At 35.1% G+C, this 20,712-nt stretch overlaps 1 protein-coding gene across 1 annotated transcript; it reads right to left on the bottom strand.

The window, feature by feature from the left end:
• Positions 1 to 542: 542 nt before the first annotated feature.
• Positions 543 to 19,908, bottom strand: LOC135087594 (carbohydrate sulfotransferase 11). Its single transcript, XM_063982320.1, has 4 exons — positions 19,376 to 19,908; positions 18,952 to 19,209; positions 13,192 to 13,396; positions 543 to 1,560 (listed from the first exon to the last, which is right to left on the bottom strand). The coding sequence occupies exons 1-4, from the start codon at positions 19,646 to 19,648 to the stop codon at positions 1,331 to 1,333; spliced, it is 966 nt and encodes a 321-aa protein (XP_063838390.1). The 5' UTR covers positions 19,649 to 19,908; the 3' UTR covers positions 543 to 1,330.
• Between the last annotated feature and the right edge of the window lie 804 nt (positions 19,909 to 20,712).

Here is a 20,712-nt window from a genome sequence, read left to right as displayed (position 1 = left end):
CGTCTTTCCTGAGCGAAGTTTCTTTTGTCGATTTGAAGACAAATGATTTACAAAAAATGTATGAATGTTATAATAAAACATCGATATAAACATACAAATTACAACGACGCAAACAATACCCCTAGTAAGAACCAAGTTTCCCTTGACGCATATAGGGACACCCGTGTCCCAATTAGATTTTTACATAATATTCCTAACTTTTACGAAGATAAATGAAAATATGCAATAAAACGATAATTATACTTACCATTGAATGTAAAATTGTAAGAAACACAGTGGCAGAAAGCCGATAAGTAATAAAAAAATAATTTTCAATTTTGACGTCTAACGAATTTTTTTTTCACATGTTGTGCCAGTATTTTTTTACACATGTAATGGAGTTTTTTATTATTTCTAGCGCATAATCATAAAAGGTAATAATAAAATTTAAGAATATTAAACTACAAATGGTTTAACTTAACCAGTATTACTGTAAATCGTGAAAACTATGTGGGGACAAATGTGTCCCATATGCGTGAAAGGGTTAAAAGTGATAAGGACCTTTTACATTATTTTAACGATACATAAATTATATTTTTAAACAGAATATTCAAAAAAATTTATTTTAGAGAACGACATATTTTTTGCAATATTGTCTGTGTACCGTTTTTACGACATTTCGCGATATTTCAACCAGCACTTATTTCCGACTGTACATTTATAGCGACTCAAATTACCGTGTTCTTGGCCGATGCCGCAAAAAATAAGCTGTGTGGTGGCAATAAACTTGACGCTTATGACGTCACCAGACCATCACACCACATGCGTGTCCACTGCGCACGATCATAACTATGCTAGCTTTACCTGTTTGATTTTTCAACCGTGTATACGATTTTTCGATTGTATAAAGATCAGAAAATAGCTTATTTATATTTGACTAATAAAAATAATATGATTATTATAAAAAAAGAAGTTGAAGTTGTACAATAACTTAACAACACTTTATACACAATATTGCGTATGTCTTCATACGTGAATCACAACGGCCAATTTCTACGCAATTGGACACTCAAGACAACAGACTATATTTGGCCTAAATACATACTAGTACTGGCATTCAATTAAAAATATATGTAAATCGAGCTTCTTATTCGCAAGTGATTTTATTGTAACTTGACATTGTATACTTTTGGTACTACTCTCTATGATGGTTACATTCTTACATTTAACAATTCCCGCATATTCCAAGTCTTGGTTACCCAAATAATCTAAGGCACTGGGGTTTATAAAATGCTGAACACAACCTCTAATCCATTTAGAATATTGTTTTCCATAATTCATCCGACGACTATTATCCTAAATCAAAGCCGACTATATTGTCTAGATCGTAGTTAAATATCGCGTAGTCGTGCCAATATTGCTTGTACAGTTTCCTAATGAGCGGCAGTTCTAGTTGAGAGAAGTACCTGTGTAGTTTTTCTGAAGTTCCTGATGTGCGTATGAGTCGCGGGAACTGTATGTGAGACGCGTTGATGGTGTGCAGTGCGAGCTGGGAGTCCTCTACCAAAGTCTCGTATTTACCTGAAATATACGAATAGGGGATGTTAGAAAAAATAATCTTTATAAAACAAGTTTTATCCGGCTTCATCATCTAAGAGTAATTGTCAAGACAAATAAAGCCAAAACTCCACGGGGTTTCATCGTTTCGTCACAGAGTTCCTATAGCCACCTTCCGGCTTCGTCTCAGACCAGCTAAATGAATCCGAGACATCCGAATTACATGTGTAATTTAATTGTGCTTTCAGCTCAATCGGTTGTCAGGGACACAATTAATTGCAAGTTAAATAAAAGCTAAATAAAGCTTGTAATACACACGCTGCTTGTGGTAGAAGGATCACGGGTTATTCCTTTTTTGTATCTGGTGCTATATAGTGTTTTTGTATATTCAATATAGTGTTTATTTCATCATTCAAAAACATACAACACGTGTGTTTAAATCTTCGTGGAATAGCATCAGTTGGTGTAAACAGCTTTTGTTATACTGGGATGACCTCACAACAGTTACTTGTGCTAAAGTCTAGTTAAAGCGCTCTACACACCAAAACGACAAACGCGGTTTAAAATAGGCACAATCTGAGACTAAACGGTCACACGTCCGTATTCACAACCATTACTATGAGGTCTCACAGTGCGCGTGGACGCACAGGGTGACACATGAACCAATCACAGAGCTCTATTCAACGCTGTGCGTTCGATTTCCTGCTTCACTTAAGCAAGCATCGTTTGTGAATATCGGCGACAGTATCCGCGACATTACACCACTTTGAAATAAAAGACAGGTTTTCTCACATCACTAGACAGCTTGGCGTCATGTAAATATTAATATTTTAGAAAATTTACAGTTTTTGTAGGCGCAGACTATAGAAACCCTGTAGAGAAATGTTATCGGCAAATCAGTGTCTTCGATTGGTACAGTCAGCGTCAAATAGTTCGTGACACCCAAAGTAGCCAATAAGTTCGTACACAATTGGAATAAGGATGTTATCAACTTTTTGGCCACTGGGTGTCACTAATATGACGCAGTACTGGACGCAGGCCGCTACCAACCGGGCAATATGGAAAGCATTGGGGGAGGCCTATGTTCAGCAGTGGACGTCCTATGAACTCCTATGGCTGTCTGAGATGATGATGATGATGATGATGATGACTGTACTGTACTTATGTAGGCACTTATATCGCATAAAATAGTTTGATGTTAAATAAGTTTTAAATCGAAAGAACTTCCATGATCTAATCAGTAACGAGTTTAAAATTTGCTATTCCTACAGTTCCAAGCATCCTCTCTTTAGTGGAAGTTGGTAGATGGAAATAACAGATATTCGCATAATTACGTGGAAGTAAAGTACGTAAGTTAATAATCAAGTAAGGTTACTACTTCCTTTAGCAAGTACGAAAACATTGAAGTTGTTAAAAACAAAACGTTATACAATACACACAGTCATAATATTATATTTGTTATTGTTTGATTTGGCCATAGGTGTGTTGATTGAATAGAAATCGAATCTGCTTTGTAGTCTAGTGATATATCACATTCTAATCTCGTAGAAAGTCCATTGTTCTATGCCTTCATTATAATAGATAATTTTAATAGATATAAACTGATATAAGTTATTCTGTTTGTCGATGTCACATAAATCAGAGAAATCCCGTTAGTTTTGCTTCTATCCGCTAGAGAATATTAAGACTGCTTCAGGAATTTGCTAACATGGCCTATTTGGTATCAAAGTAACCTAAATACATTAAGGTTTCGATGAAAAATGGGGGTTTGTTTAAAGCACCAAATAGTTAAAAAATTATGGTCCGTGGCACTCGATCGGGAATAAGCCAACTTATGTTGTTACAAAAACTTAAGTAGCCTAACACTGGATTGCACCATCTTACTTTAACAGAACAAACGTCAAAAGTCTGTCAAACGCCATACAAAAAACACCAATTAAAGTAAAAGTAGCGCAACTTAACCGTAGTTTCAGGTATCTTAAATAAAACATACATTTAACCACTTCTAACATAAACACTAGGGTGTCCCTTATTTTTCAAAGTTTTAAATTTGTAACGCATAGGTCTTAGTTTTGTTTGTTTGCCTCTAAAACACTCGGAAATAAATTTTTACCTTATTTGGAGTACGATAACCCGTGCCGACTTGCATCGAAACATGTTGCGCGGCAGTAGCGGTGCGTATTCGCGGTATTTGTCATTTGTTCTCAATTAATCTCGTGATAAACACCTATTGTTTGACATTTAGAAGATGACTGTGGAATTAAGAAGCAATAAAAAAAGTATTTTCTTAGTCGGGGACGTAAATTTATCAAATAATAGGCACAAATTTACCGTTAATCGTCAAGTTTTTGCAGTAGTTTTTAACATAATTTTGCGAAGTTAATTAAATGTTATTGAAACCTCTAATCTCATCATTCGGGAGTGTATTATATTTTAGGAAAAGCTATAAATCCTACCAGAGCCTAACTGTGTAAAAAAACTTGTGTATCTTCACCATGCTTGGAGGGAGTTGCAAGAAAATTTATTTAAAAAAATCAAGATTTATAAGCGCCGCGGTGAGGAGGATTTAAAAATAAATAAAATATTTTAACAAAAACAAATAAAACCAAGGCGTCCAGAGTGTTAAGGTGTAGACAAAAAGTTAGTTGAGAAAGTAGAAAGTGCAAGACAAAGAAAATTAAATAAATAAATAAATAAAAAATAGAGCAAATATGTTTCGGAGGTTTATCGTCATCTCTTACTACGCCAGATTCTATACAAACGCAAGGACATCACGGCCAGCTTACCAGCTCTAAGGAAAGCCTTAAGGAACTCTTGACATCCACTTTCCAAAAGGTATATGAGAGTGTTGACAAATTGATTTCCAAAGCAGCCCTGAGCAAGTTTAGTCAACATCTTTGGTACTTCATATCAGAAGAAATTGCCGTTTTATCACTCTTTGATGATGAAGGTCATGAACAAACACCGTCAATATTGTAGTAAAAGTACAAAGAGAGAGTATGTATGATTCTGGGAAGAGATACATTCCATCTGAAGAACGTATGATTATTTCTATGGTAAATAGGACTTTGTAATAATTTTTTATCCTGTTTTTAATGAATTGATAATAATACTGCCTTATTCATTGTTGCTGGAAAACCATTGAGTGGTTTTGTGTCTGTCAAGAGTATAAATTTATTTTCTCGATTGAAAATTAATAATAATTTCCCCCTGAGACACATTTCTATATGAGATAAAGATGTTGCCTATTTAAAGGCAAAAAAGTGCTTCTTTAAGGGTAGTTAATGATACAGCTGAAAGAGCTATAAAGCTTATGCAAGATTTTCATGGTTTGATCACTGCAAAGGAAGAGCAAAAGCTTTTTTTGTTACGCACAGTGTAGCAAAAATCAGGCCAATATTCAGGAGCATGGAAATCTGTATCCAGAATGTAAAAAAGGGTCCCTCAAAAGTAAAATGTATTGTTTGATCTGTAATGTTATCTTCTTTTTATAAATATTTTATAAAAAATAAACATTTTAATTGATTTAGCTACATAACGAAAGGGGTAAAACCAGCATTTTTCAAAATCTTCAGAGCTAAGTCGGCACGGGTTAATGTGGACGTAGGAAGATGAAATTTTGTATTTAAGTATGTCTGAGTAGTACGAAAAGAAATAGAGCGTATGCATTTCAATATCTAAAAAAAAATTTTTTTCGGCCATATAAGGGACACCCTAATAAACACAGTTTCATATCATTCGATAAACAGGAAGCTCTATCGAATATTAGTGACTTTATTGCTTAGAATTGATTATACAAATTATTATTTCAGAAAATATGATAAATGAAGACGTGACACCCAAGGTATACTATACGCGACAGATTTATCAATACGTCAATCCATGTTCATGGTCGTTTTGATAACCGGTTACAGCTGGATATACCAACTCCAATAAATGATGTCAACATCATAAATTAAGTTCGCCTTGTGTAATATTAAAAATCTAATTATGTAAGATTGCACGAGATACACAAATACCTGTTTAGAGACAAATAAAAAAAAAAAATAACAAGTTTTGGATAAAAAATTGACATCAATAGAAGCGAAATACCACTCACTGATTAATCACGATATCTCAGAAACCAACACCTACAAACTTGGCAGGTTGGTTAATAAGTAACCTAGGCTGTAGACATCCGCTAAGAACTGATTTTACGAAACTCTATCCCCATCCCCAAGGGGGTAAAAGGGGGATCACGCGTACGAAGTCGCGGGCGGCCGCTAGTAGTAAGTTAGTCACAGTACCTATGAGATAGTAGCCAATACTGATATATGTTATCAATGAATTTAAGATGAAACTTGTGCTGTGTCATTCACCATCAAAAAATACATACTACCCAGGAAAATGATGTCTCAAGGCCTGTATAATTAAACGATTTTCAAGTATGAATCCATACTCTTTTATTTTAATGGGTCTAATAGTCAATGTTAACATAATTAAGTCTATGGTGAAGTATGGGCTTATTGCATTATCTTTATAAATATTTACTTGAGTTAAGAATGTTAAGATAAGATTCTAATCAAGGATGGATTAACAGCAATAAATTAAAAGACATTCGTGACGTGACATATTTAAGTAAATAGTATAATATTTTTTTAATGGCCATGCTATGTGTTTTTTCTTGGAAGAAATTAATTGTACTGGCTAGCTATAATTACGACTGAGTAGGATCTCTTTAAGTTAAATTATTACAGTAGGACCTATTTTTTTATTCAAAGCTCGAGCTTTGGACTGCAAAGTCGAGTGAATACTAAAAGCTTAATTTTTGGTAATGAACTAAAGCAGAAGCATAGCTAAAGTAATAATTTTATTTAAGGATTTTAAATCTTGCCATAAAATACGAAGATTTAATAATTTAATTAGGTACACAAAATTATAATATTGAAAATTAAGGTATTAAAATTATTTTGTATCACATGCAATACGTTCAATTGATTTGACATCAAGGAACTTAATTACAAAAATAACATGTTATTTATTTGCCAGTTACTGCCTGCTTCACATACATTCGCTAACAGCTGACAAACATCCATCACTGAACAATTAATATTTCCATCAACTTCCATACAACGTCATCAGTGGAAATGACGCAAGCAATTCGCCGGCAAAAACTGTTTGGAGCAAAACATTTTACTGCTTCTATAAACGCTTTGTCGGTTCTCTGATAAAGTTTAATAGACAGCACATCAGGCTGTACATTTTTATTGCAAAAAAGCTCATAATACAACGACTTAAGATGCTAAAATGTTAATGCTGGTTTGCCGTCGTCCTTACGTGGTTTGACTCGTAAATGTTGGAAAGTCGCCATAGAGTTTTGACAGAAAAACGGAACCCAATTGGATATTCTATGTTTATACAGCAGTTACGCAGTGCAGGCAGGAAGCCTGGATTTTTTAGAAGAAATACAGTGGTTAAAATTAAAAAATAACAATCGCTAGCACATCTTTTCGAGAAGGTTCCACAGGTTCAACTTGATGTGCCTTAGTCCGTATCTGTCTTTTTAGAATTTAGATAAAATAAATAAGGCCCGCAATGAACTCAGTTTCAGATTTTTTATCTTTCTTAAAATTTTGATAACGGTCATTCATACACATGTTTATGAGTGAACGTAGTCGTCATAGCGGAATAAATAAGAGCTAAGAAACAATATTATGCCCTTCAAAGTTTCCATATAAAATTATTTGTTTGACCTGACCGATAAAATGTTTGTTCTTATCAATTGACTTTAAAATTACCTAGCAACATTAATGCGATTGGATCAGGTCATAGAAATTCAATGAATCTGACACGACTTTTACACAATAAATGGTACAGTTATGTGGCGATTTTATTTGCCGAATAAGGCCAAATTGTTAGAGAAGATTTGTCAACGACAGTGCGCCTCTTCAATTAAATAATTACACATTGATTAGTCCAGTAAAGAACATGGCTTCAGTTCAGATAACCATGCACAGATGTAACCCCAAATTGGGACTTCCATGTTATTTTTGATCTTAACCATTTAGCAGATATTTAGCTTCGCTAGAATCATCTCTAGAAGTTCTTTATAGAGAACAATTGTGATTAGATTAGGTTAACGGCGAGTTTTACTGCCACTGAAGTCTTACTGTTTGAGATTTAGTCAGCACTGCCGTAGTCTAAATTCCTCATGCCTTTTTCATTCCAATGTTTATCAAGCAATCTAACTGGTCCAAAGAAAGTGAATTAAGAGCTAGATAAGAATAGCTCAACAATGGTCATAAGCATTCGATTTAAAATAAGTAGGGACAGCAAATTAGGCTAAAAACCGTGGCATCTTATATTGTGGTACAATAATGGTTATTACGGGCTGGAAGACGTAGCGTGGGCAGGCCTCCTACTAGGTGGACCGACGATCTGGTGAAGGTCGCGGGAAGAGCCTGGATGCGGGCAGCGCAGGACCGTTCATTGTGGAAAACCTTGGGGGAGGCCTTTGTCCAGCAGTGGACGTCATTTGGCTGAAAACGAATGGTTATTATAAATAATTATTTTGCTACAGAAATTAATAGTCTGATGTGTGAATAATGCACGAATGTAGATTGTAGGTAGACACTTTAAATTTGAAACTAAGGTGACTAAAAAAACATGGTAGATATTATCGGATTACACAATCACAGCAAATTAATGAATAAAATAGGGTCAATAAACCTGTCTGAAAGCCCCGAATGTAAGGAGTGAATCAGAATGTAAGGAGACACCATAGTATCAACTTTAGAGTTCAGAACCGGCTCAGAATTGTCCTAATTTAAGACTGAAAATTGCATAGCAGTTTAGCGGCATATTGCGAACTTGCGACCACCACAAGAGAATGGAGTGCTATTAATAAAGTAATAGAATGATCAGTGTCTAAAAGACTTAAATGGACGCAGTTACGTTTCTCAGTGGATGATATAAAACGAGCTTATAAGCTGTAAAAAGTATACATCCATCTTTGTTTCTTATTAGATAGATCATCATCATCATCATTTCAGCCATAGGACGTCCACTGCTGAACATAGGCCTCCCCCAATGATTTCCACAATGGCCGGTTGATGGCGGCCTGCATCCAGCGCCTTCTTGCTACCTTTATGAGATCGTCGGTCCACCTTGTGGGTGGAAGTCCTACGCTGCACTATTAGATAGTTAAATAGGATTAAAAATTTTGTTATTGCGAATCATTTACGTTACAATTGGTCGGTCCAACAAAACATCTCAATGATGCAATCCGTTCAAAACTAAGAGTGACCGATGTTTATGAGTTATTACTAGCAATCAAAACTAATAAACACTTGCAGCTAACGGTTCTATGAATGAGTCCCAAATATGCAGAGGTTAAATGTATTTTATTACGCTGTCCTCGCCTTTATTGTTGCTCAATGCCTTTGCATTTCCGGAATATTGTAACAAATGGAATTGTTCCAATTATTTTAACTAAGTATTAAGAGACAATTTCAATTTGCAATTTCAGTATTTCAGGAGGACGCTCTATCACCTCAATATCACTACATAAAAAACTAAAGTCGCTTTCCTGTCTGTCTGTCCCTATGTATGCTTAGATCTTTAAAACTACGCAATGAATTTTGATGCTGTTTTTAATAGATAGAGTGATTCAAGAGGAAGGTTTTTAAGTATGATACATTCTACCTGTGCGAAGCAGGCGCGGGTCGCTAGTAAGGATAAGATACTCGCATAATCAGAGTAGTAAAGACTGAAAGAAATATATCTGATGACGTCATTACTATGACACGTATATTCTTTACCATGTTTCTATGTACCTATGCCTAATCCTATAGCTATATCTTTGTACACCAATCCCAACATTTGATCCCCTTCAGTGACCTAATTTAAAACTCGAAACGCGAGTCGCGACCTCTAAGCGCAGAGCTTTTAAGTTAAACAAATCGAAGGTTTAGATTTATACCTATAACCTTTTTAATTTATTATCTCAGTGAAACAAACTTTGAACCCACAATATACAAAAAGAAGACAGTAATGTTTTTCTTACTATTATCTAGACATTGTTTTCAACTGCGTTCTTTGTGGACGTAATGGTCATTGGTCAGTTTTACAGATGATAAGCGACGTTAGGCTATTTTTGGAAGCATTTGCCACAGGAAGCTTTAGCAAAAAGGCAAAACAAACGACCACGTCATTCCGATTCTTGGAATTAAGTCTCGACTCTTTAAAATGGACGCTAAAATTTCAAAAATGATTTTGGCCAAACCATATGACAAGGCATAGACTAAACAGGTATAGGAGTTATGGCCACAATACTATCGGCAATATTTAATTTGATATTTATTTTTTGTTATTTCTTTGTTATTTAAATGTTGTGCCTGGCTCTAATCGGAGTTCAGACTTAATATTGTGCTATGTTGTTGTGTTAATTGTATTGTTACTGTTTGTTCTCTGTAGCTGTGCCTTATATAAATAAATAAATAAGCCATTTCTATCAAAGCAGTAATCTACCTCTACATTGTAATGAATGATAGTTTTTTTAACTGTGTTTAAAGGTTTACTCTAGTAACTTTTTTTTGTATTGAAAAGTTATATTATAGAGTGAGCTTTACATGTATGGTGGCTCGCTACTGTTCGTTCTTCAAAAGTTTTGATAGACATTACACTATCGTTATGTGCATGTACACGTACACACACAAGTAAAGCTCACTCTCCTTCGTGAGTTGCAAGAACTATAATTAATGTTGTGTGCATATTTCCCATACTAAAACTGTCAATGTGCCAAACTTATTCTTCAGTTAAAAGTTATCCGACGATTGAAAAATCAGCCCTAAATCAGCTAAACACTTTTTGTACAAACAAAACAGACTCAGAAAACCTTCAAAAATACATTTAACCTTTTTACGACTACATACGAATTTTTGACATCATAAATTATTACATATTTCAGAAATAGCGCGTGACGTCTCTAGTGCAAATACTGTATAATTTGATATACAACAAGAGACTAAATGGCATTGTTCTAATGTCCTTGCGAAGAGACAATTAGCTAACTTAATTTTAGAGTCACTTGAACCAAGTCACTATTGTTGTCTTGCGTCGAATATTCTGTTAATACGTTTGGCAGTTCATAACTGCTTTATCAAAACAAAAACATCTATTTTATAGCATTAAGTAAGACAATTAAAGTTAGTAACTGTGTGATTTTTAGTGATATAATATTTGGCAGTCCACGTAAGTGCTGTATTGCCAAACCATATCTACGCCAGTATGCACAAACGATGCTTGCTTAAGTGAAGCAGCAAATCGAACGCACAGCGTAGAATAGAGCTCTGTGATTGGTTCGTGCGTTCACGCGCACTGTGATACCTCATAGTAATGTTTGTGAATACGAGCATCAAACCACTACTAAAAACTTTCCTACACACTCCTTTAAGATGCTTTATGTTACGAAGTTGCTTTGTTAACTAATAAACAATCGTAAAAACATGTTTTTCTGAGCTAATTAATGCTGATCAAGAATCAGAACTATATTGTCTTACGTATGTGATATGACGTTTACATATTAATAAAAGCCCCCGGAAAATTTTATACAAAATAAGTGATGCGACTTGTAATTAATCTTCACAGAATACCCAACAGTATAAATAATCTATAGATTATAGATACTAATATTATAAATGCGAAAGTAACTCTGTTTGTCTTGCTTTCATCACGCCTAAACCACTGAACCGATTTTGATGAAATTTGGTATAGAGATGGTTTGAGTCCCGGGAAAGGACATAGGATAGTTTTTATCCCGGCTTTTGAAACAGGGACGCGCGCGATAAAGTTTTTATGTGACAGACAAAATTCTACGCGGGTGAAGCCGCGGGCAAAAGCTAGTAATTACATAAAGGAAACCATACTAATTACGATAAGCTTAATGGTTATTGTTCTTAAATAAGCCAATAATGAAACATTTATTGGCCTCTAACCACAATAATTCCTTTGATAAAACAAATTATTTGCGTTTTAGTACGACCGTCGCGATACGACACGGCAAAGGTTATGAGTAATTAGTATAATTACTAATTATAAGTCTACACGTTACGTATACATACCTACCTACCTACAGTATCGCATTGTAATTAATTGTCTAGCTAATTATTCATCTGTCTTCACTTCACTGCATTCAAGAGAAGTTGATAAATAATATCTTTATTTATTTTTATTTTTTTATCCACAACGAGGAAGCTCTTGCATTTAATCTTGAATTGCACATCACAAAAAAACTGTTAATCGGGGGAAATACAATAAATTGGAATGGAAACAATTTAGGCAATATAGAGAAAATGTAAGGAAAATGACCGAATGAAAATGAATAGATTTAAAAAAAATGGAACTATTCAATTACAGGAGTAGAAGTTATAGCACATAATAATAATAAGTACTACGTTATAGTTCTTGCAAATCACGAAGGCGTGTTTACGTGTACATTGCACATATCGATAGTGTAATGCCTATCAAAGTTCAAAACTTTTGAAAAACGAATAGTAGCGAGCCACCACATTATGTAAAGCTCACTCGACTTCGTGAATTGCAACAACTATACTGAGATTGCCTTAGCTATTCAGTCAAACGGATACAAAATGATGTTTCGTTTAACAAAAACATGGTTATGTTAAGTGTTATGTTAATTTTTAGACAAAACTCTAGTTAGAAATCGCTTTAAATACCATGTATGCAGCAAGCATACACACTTTTACTACGCAGCTACGTCTTGATATGGATCTAATAAAATAAAAACAGAACCAACACTTTCCCCAACTCTGTTGGTTGTTTACTATTGTACAGCTAACTAATTATTGGGAGTTACAGAATGAGATATTTGATCTACGAAACTATCCTAATATTATTAAGGCATACATACATACAGGAACAACAAAATGTTTTATTATTTGGAAAAAAACTGGTCTTAAATTCAGTTGTAGTAAAGTCAATATAAAGCTTGTAATAAAACAATGTATATTACAGACTCGAACTCTAGAATGTTGGTTTATTGAAGGAATTCGATGGAAGACGCTTCCATCTAACTAAAGTACCTGACGACGGAGTTTTTCCATAGATAAATAGATGATATCTAGTCCTTGCTCAAACGATTGCCCTTGTACTTTTCCTGGCACCTTATAGGTAATTTAAGGTTATCAATCATGCTCAAATTATACATCAGAGACAGATTCAAGGATATGTTAGAGTATCAAGGTAAGTAAAAGTAAATATAAAAGTTCTATGTAACTAGAGCAGTGCACATAAATATGATTTAAAACCGTCTCGAGTGTGCCAATAAGTTTAGGGTCTGGTCTTCGAAAATATTTTGAAGCATTTGAGTCCTACTTATCTATGCGTCTATTACGCTCTCACGCCTAGAGGACCTAGATGAAGAAAGCATTGGCTACCCTAGCACAAAAATAAAACTTAGGACATGAATAAGGGTTGAAAGTTTGTGTAGGAAGCTCTCATACAAACTTTTATGGGGATCAGAATAAACGATAATATGAAAACTCAAATGATTTCGATAGTAAACACGCGCTCGCTAAAAGACCTTATGTGACGCGCAGAAATCCTCGCCAGCATAGACAGGGGCGGAAACTAGTAATTTAAATAAAATAAACTTACCAACTAAGGTGTACTTGATGAGGCAGGGGTGGCACAAGCTCGTTATCGGCTGCCAGTGCTCATTGTTGGCGACGTCTGCCATCTCCTCGGACTTGTTAGTGAGGAACAGAGCGAATTCCCTGAACGTGACGTCATGGCCCAACTCGAGAGACTCGTTGGACGGGTTCTCGCGGAACGCCTTGATGATCCGTCTGCCCACTCTGTCCTGGAATGTCAGATCTTGGTTAAGGCGATTAGAGTCCTCAATCCGCGTCAAATGGGCATTTTGTAAAGCCTACTCCTCTTTTACTGCTGGACAGAAATAGTTGAAAAAAATATATGTTATACAACAGTTCAAGGACTACATTTGTGACGTTTGAATTTTCGCTACGTCTCTTTGTTTTGGATTAAAAAAATAAATACGGGACATCGATTTTTTACTTAAATTCCCTACTCCTCCAAAACGGCTATGTTAATTTAAAATATTTTTGCACGAATAGATTAGGAATTCTTTAATCTTTAAATGACACGTTGCGTTTTTCAATCGAACATTACTTTCATTCATAAATTTTACTTTTAATAAATTCCGAACGTTTTGCTGTTGAGGGGGCCTTCGCGGGGTGCGGGCGGCAGTCGGCCGCTGGCCTTCAGACGGGGAGGTTGTGTCACTCGCTGCAAACTGACATTAGCGATCAAAATGAATTTTTTCTTTGGCTGAGTTGCACCACCTGACGTGACCTAACTTTGACCGTAGCTTTGGCGATAACCGGTGTTTTTTTGTATGGAGTTTGACTGATTTTTGACTTTTGTCAAATTTAAAATTAGATGGTGCAACCTAGTCTTTGTTTGACAATAGTTTTTATGTCAGAGTTGTTCATAGAGCACGTTCAGTCAGACGATACGATTGAATTAAGGCATCCTCGGACGCTATTATCTACCTACCTAAATAGAATCTATTGGTGTAAAAAAATCGACTCCAAAAAAAAAAACTGCACTAGATAAGTAAAAGTTGAAAATATATTCCGTTATTTATTTACTAGGCCTTTGCAATCAGTATCCAAATTAGGAGCGAGTCGGAATCAGTAACTTAATCGATTTACGTGAAGAAAACAATTTATATTTTTCATACTTAGGCTCGGCGCAAACGGGCCATTTAGAATTAGATTTTCAATATGTTTCTTCGCGAAAATACCACAGTTAAAAAAAATAAGATAAAGTGGTATTGATAAATTGTTCTATAGAGCTTATTAAAAAATGTGGATACTGATTACAAATGCCCGTACCTATATCATGATTGATATTTTCGGAGTCGGTGACAGCCTACCTTTTGGTGATTCGTTTTGGAGTTGGTTTTAACCCATTAACCGCCGCAGTCGCGTATGACCGACAACAGAATTTGGGGGCACTAGCGCCGGAGTCGGGCATAGCAGACTGAATTTTTGCCGCTCTATTCTAAGGGAATGAGACGATCCATGAGAAAGATAATAATAAAAAATCCAATACTTTGAACACATTGTTTTAATTCATGAATTCGGACTTCATTGCACCTATTAAACGTGACATATTTAAAAAAAACTAACACCATATTTTCACATCGCATAAAGCAATATTATTTTAGGACCTCAGCGCCGCAGTCGTTAATAAAAGACCATAGTGTTGTAGTAAAATCTTCCCATCATTTTAATGAAATGGAAATTAATTATGATGAAAATGTATAAATTCGTTTTAGTTTATGTAGATTTAAATACAGAAAGATAAGTACAACGTTATGAATTAAACAGACGAATTATTAAAATTGTAATACGATATAAATTTTAAGTAAACGATGATAGAAAAACGCAAAGGTTTGGAAACTTGCACAACACTAGCAGTGCGGAGTATTCAACATTTTCTTAACATGCTCCAGCGCCGGAGTCTGGAATACACGACCGCTTATGACGTCATAGACGCACGGAAGTTTGGAATAGTGAGGGTAAGTTGATAATTTTATCGTATGATGAATATTAACTTACAAGTGGGTAGTTCGTGACTAATTGCTAGTGCAAAATAACGCAAAATAACAAACCGATACTTTGTAGAATAACTAATATTATCAAAGTAATAAAAAAATTAACTGACTTCAGAAATACTGATTTTTTTTTTCTGATAGTTTGCAAATAAATGTCCATCCATGCAAAACTGAAACGGGCTGATAATAAATAAATAAAATCAAAATCTTACTTACTCGGTTGCGTTCTACGTATGAGCATACAAAATGCAGGTAGCGAATAAAATCATACAGTACTTTTAGCCGCATTTGATTATTTCGTGTCCATGAACTTCTTAAATAGTTATAAAACATTAGTTAAATAATAAAGAAAAAAATACTATTTTAAAGCTAATTCTATTAATTAAATCAATAAATAAATTATGCAGTGGTTGGAATTTATTCGTTAAAATTCATCAATTTATCGACATCCATTTGATCGAGTTACCTCGTCACTAAAACTAATAAAAATAACGCGTCTTACTGCGCCGGGGTCGTCTATACGCGACGTACTGCTTTGTCAAGGTTAAATAGGGATTGAAAATATCGATATTCTGCTGAATTTAAAAAAAAAGTTTCGTTTTTTCTCAACCTGTTTTTTATTGATTAAGCTATGAAATAATTATCTATTTATTGAAACTATTCTTTTTTATATTTATTTTACAAATATACAAATAAATACATACATATTACACGTTTTTTTACACCAAAACGAATCTTGAAATAAAACTATCGTAAAGCAGATTCCCCATCACTAACGTCAAAGAGTTGAAAAAGAGTTGCGGCGCCAGTGGCACGTTTTGACAACAGTGGGCCCGGCGGCTAAAAGGTTAATTTTTGGTGAAAATTAATTTATTTCATGCCTTTAGTAGACTATAGGTACTCAATAGACCTTGTTGTTGCCACTGAAGGTGTATAGGTACACAGTACATTGATACCATATTATTCATATTGTTAAGTGCAAATAAACTTCCCTAAATTACCTAACCATGAAACGTACCTATAGGCAATAATAATGAAAAAGTTTCGTCGATAAAAACTGAAATCCTTTTATAAGATGATGAATTTTGGGAGCATGTCATGAAACTAAAATTATTAGCATACAAAAACTTGTTTTAAAAAAAGGTTTTTTCTTTTAATTTATTTTTTTATTTATGATGCGGAATTTGCTGCGGCGTAGTAGCAAAGATTTTTCGTTATGTAGCTCGTAATAATTTCGAAGAGGGATGTTTCCTGGGTAAAGCAAGAGTTTGAATTAGTCCGTCGGTCAACTTACCAAAAAAATACTTTAAATGTATTTTTCACTTTTTTAAACTTATGAAAATTTAAAGAGATAAAGCGCGCCAAAGTTCAGAAGAGGCCCATGACGTCACGCGGAATTTCATCGCATCATAACTTCGTAATTACTTGTTTGTTGACAAATAAAAATATCCTGTGACCAATATTTTTTGATAGTGTAATTGACGGACTAAAAGTGTTTTTTTTTTTTTAAGAAACTAGCCAATTCCTACGGCCACATTCCAGCTCCATCATCAGACCCTGTTTGCCTTTGAGAATTGAAGTAGGTAGGTACTCGTGATTTTTAAAGTAGCTTACTTACATAATATTACTTACTTATATTTATATAAATAAATAAATACAAATCAAACGAGCCTAAACTCGATGGAATCGTTTAATCCCGGAGTTGCTATGGGGCCACTGGCATTCCAGCTCTATCATCAGATCTACTCCATGTCATCACAATATTGCATTGTCATCCGAATTACATGTATATCCAAAATTTTAACTCAATCAGCTGTTGAAGGATTTCTAATAAAAAGACGAGATTAAACACATTTTCAGTTTATTCTTCATAAGTGACACAAAGAGAATGACAATAGACAAAAGAAGAAACATTTGCTTTTTTAAAACATAGACAATATTACTATGTGTTCCAATACCTACAGTTGTCGTCAGGAAGTTCGTCTAACAAATTCAGCTTGCAAGATTCCACCCGAAGTTACCTACATATTACATGTTCAAATTTCGAGAACGGCTGAACCGACAAAAACATTAGAAAATTTACGAAAAAATTTAATATAATAAAAAAAATATCACGTACAAAATGTTCATGGATTGTGTTATTTTTATTAAATACCTTTACGCCTGAGTTAAATGACACCGACATCAAGGTTCATCAATTCAAGTTTAAAATAATAGGCAGTAATGTCATGAAAAAAGAGCTTCTATTCTGTATCTACCTATGCCCGTGTAATTTTGATCGGTGTCAAATCGGAGTTTTCGTGCGGGGTGCGCGGGTGTTTCGCGCGGCGTGAAGGTCAAACGCCCAAGGTCATTGAGGACTCTAATCGCCTTAATCTTCTTTTGGCGGCAAAACGTCTTACTTAATGTCACCAGACTGGACGTCGCTCTTTTGTTTTTTAAGGCTATTTTTTATCGATCAACTTCTGCGCACTTATAAATTGGTTGTAAACGATGCAACCAAGTGTTTTAAGGGGAATCAATAATTTCATATTTTTTTTCGTTAGTACTTTTAGATATGCTGAGGCGCGCGTTTCTATGCCAGACCAGGCCGAAATTAATGGAGGCAAAGCCGCGGGAGTAGTACGCAGAACTGACGGCCGATGGGGCAGCAAGGTTCTGGAGTGGAGGCCGCGTACCGGAAAACGCAGCGTGGGACGTCCACCCACAAGGTGGACCGACGACATCATAAAGGCAGCAAGAAGGCGCTGGACGCAGGCCGCTACCAACCGGGCAACATGGAAAGCATTGGGGGAGGCCTATGTTCTGCAGTGGACGTCCTATGGCTGAGATGATGATGATGATGATGAAAGCCGCGGGAAGCAGTGTGTTTTTTTTAATACAGCTTCTACGCGATAAAAATTGCATGTGAGACCGAATCTATACCCTTACGGCAGAGCTAGGAAGCAACACAAACCAACTAGTTTCCTCAAGGCGTGGTTTTGAAAATACGTTGGATAATACAACACGCGCAAAATTTACCTGCTGCTAGCTTGCTTCAATTTCCTTAGTAGTCAAATGATAATTCAATGTTTAAATTAAAATACAAGGGTGTGATAAAAGGTCAGCATAATCTTTATAATACATGATTCTGAAGTATTACATTTAGTTTAATCAAGCACCATTCAATTTTAAACATAGTTATTTTTAATTCTGTACCTACCAAATTATAGTAACTTTTCTGATTACTAGTCAAAAAGTCAATCTGCTGACTCAATTTGTTATATCAATTATTGAAATTAATTATCAAACCTATTTGTTTATTTAATGAGGAGGGATCCGGGCAGTGAGATAGGTGTGTATGATAGGCCCACAGTGTTTCATTAGTCAAACTTATCAGCAAATTGCAGTGGCATATTGTCAGTTCATTTGTCATATTAATATGATGTATTTGATTATTAATTTATTATTAAAAGCTCTATTGGGTCTCAAGTCATAGGTTCCTTCAGTATTATTGTTTCATGAGTCTACAAGTAAACCTCATTAGTTATTTGAGATTGAAATTTAGGATTCCTAATTTACTGGCAATTAATTATTGTATTCTCTAAATAAGAAATGATTATTTAATCACTTCTGGGATAGCAGACATAAGAAAATGTAAACTTGGGTTTCAAGGACATTTCCCTACAGGATCTAAGCTGGCATGATGCTGACATTTTTATAAATTAATTAAGATCTAATTGATCTGCATTTAATCTATTGTGAAAAACTTAGAAAAAATAACAGGCACTTACTTGAAAATATCTAGCACTAGGCAGATCTCCTTCTAATTTATTTCTGTATGCTGACAGCAATCTCTCAAACGGATTCCGGACAATGATCATCTTGTGGTAACTATCCAGCATGTAGTCCCGTTCCGGTTTTGGCACACTGCTGAGGTTCCGGAACATACCGGGAGAGTGAGCAAGGGATGCCGGAATGTTGAGGACATCTGTATCGTTCCATTTTCCTGTCAGTATCATCAAAATTCTCTTCCAATTAGTGCAGGCAACCTGTAGAAAAAAGTTAATTTCTTTTTAAATTCTCATGATACAATTACGGCATGATCTTGAATTCCTACATAATTTAACAGTACATTCATTGCAATAGAAAAAAATTACTAGCGTATTCTAAAACTTATTTAAATTAATCCAAGACCCGGTTTGCCTTGACCCTTACCTTTGGTACGTAACAATACAGCAGCTTGTGTGTCTCGTCGACTAATATGTGCTCGAACTGATTATCCGGCAGATTTTCTAACGTCCATCTTGGTGAAAACCGCTGGCATGACTCTTGAATTAGCTCCTGTCGAGCTAAGTTCATGGACTGGGTCAATTCCAACGAGTGTTCTCCAGTCAAGTCATTGTCGTCTATTTGACTTATTTCACCCACATGCTCACGTGCGCAGAACAAAATAATAAACAGCACTAGATTAACGTCCGACCCGCGCATCTTTCACCACAAATTAACATTACACACTGATTAAAACAAAAGAAAAGAAAACTTTCATCAAATCGGACCTAACTTTTTATGTAGGGCATCAAGTTATGCACTTCCGATGGAAAAAATCACAGAGCACAGTGTTGATTTTGATTAATTTATGAAGTTTCAGTGATAAAGTGTGGTTTAATAGTCTTAATTCATGTTGTAGAAATTAAACTTTAGCGTATTTTTGGCACACCGAACACACGTCCGCCTCCACGAAACTTGATAAAAAACTGACACTGACAGTTGCTGAACGAATGATGAACGAAGTTAGCACAAGTTGAGAAGAATGAATGAACATGAACATGGTATATTCGTTCGTAAGGTGTCAAGCACACAGCGCCGACATAATAAGTGGTTGTTTAGATAAATTAATTGAAAATATTTTTTAAAATGAAACATGAATTAACCTTCGCATAAATAAAACTATACATTTATTTATTTACTAGCGGCCGCCTGCGACTTCGTACGCGTGGATCTCGTTTTACCCCCCATTCATCTATCTTACGCGGTTCAGATTTTTTCATACAAATGTTTTTTCCCGCTAACTCCCGTTCCCGTGGGAATTTTGCAATAACCTGTTGTAACTAAGCTTCAAGTTTACTAAGGTACCTGCATGCCAAATTTCAAGAGTCTATCTTTCGCGGTTTAGATTTTTTCATACAAATGTTTTTTCCCGCTAACTCCCGTTCCCGTGGGAATTTTGCAATATCCTGTTGTAACTCAGCTTTAAGTTTACTAAGGTACCTGCATGCCAAATTTCAAGCGTCTAACTTAAGCGGTTTAGATTTTTCATACAAAAGGATTTTCCCGCCAATTCCCATTCCCGTGGGAATTCCTAAGTAGCCTATAACCTGCCCAGGAGTATGAAAAATAATTGTACCAAGTTTCGTTAAAATCCGTCCAGTAGTTTTTGTTTCTATAAGGAACATACAGACAGACAGACAGACAGACAGACAGACAGACAGACAAAAATTTTACTGATTGCATTTTTGGCATCAGTATCGATCACTAATCACCCCCTGATAGTT

The sequence above is a fragment of the Ostrinia nubilalis genome, chromosome 3 (genome assembly GCF_963855985.1).
Source record: "Ostrinia nubilalis chromosome 3, ilOstNubi1.1, whole genome shotgun sequence".
NCBI classification, from domain to species: domain Eukaryota; kingdom Metazoa; phylum Arthropoda; class Insecta; order Lepidoptera; family Crambidae; genus Ostrinia; species Ostrinia nubilalis.
This window is presented reverse-complemented; position numbering and strand designations above follow the sequence as displayed.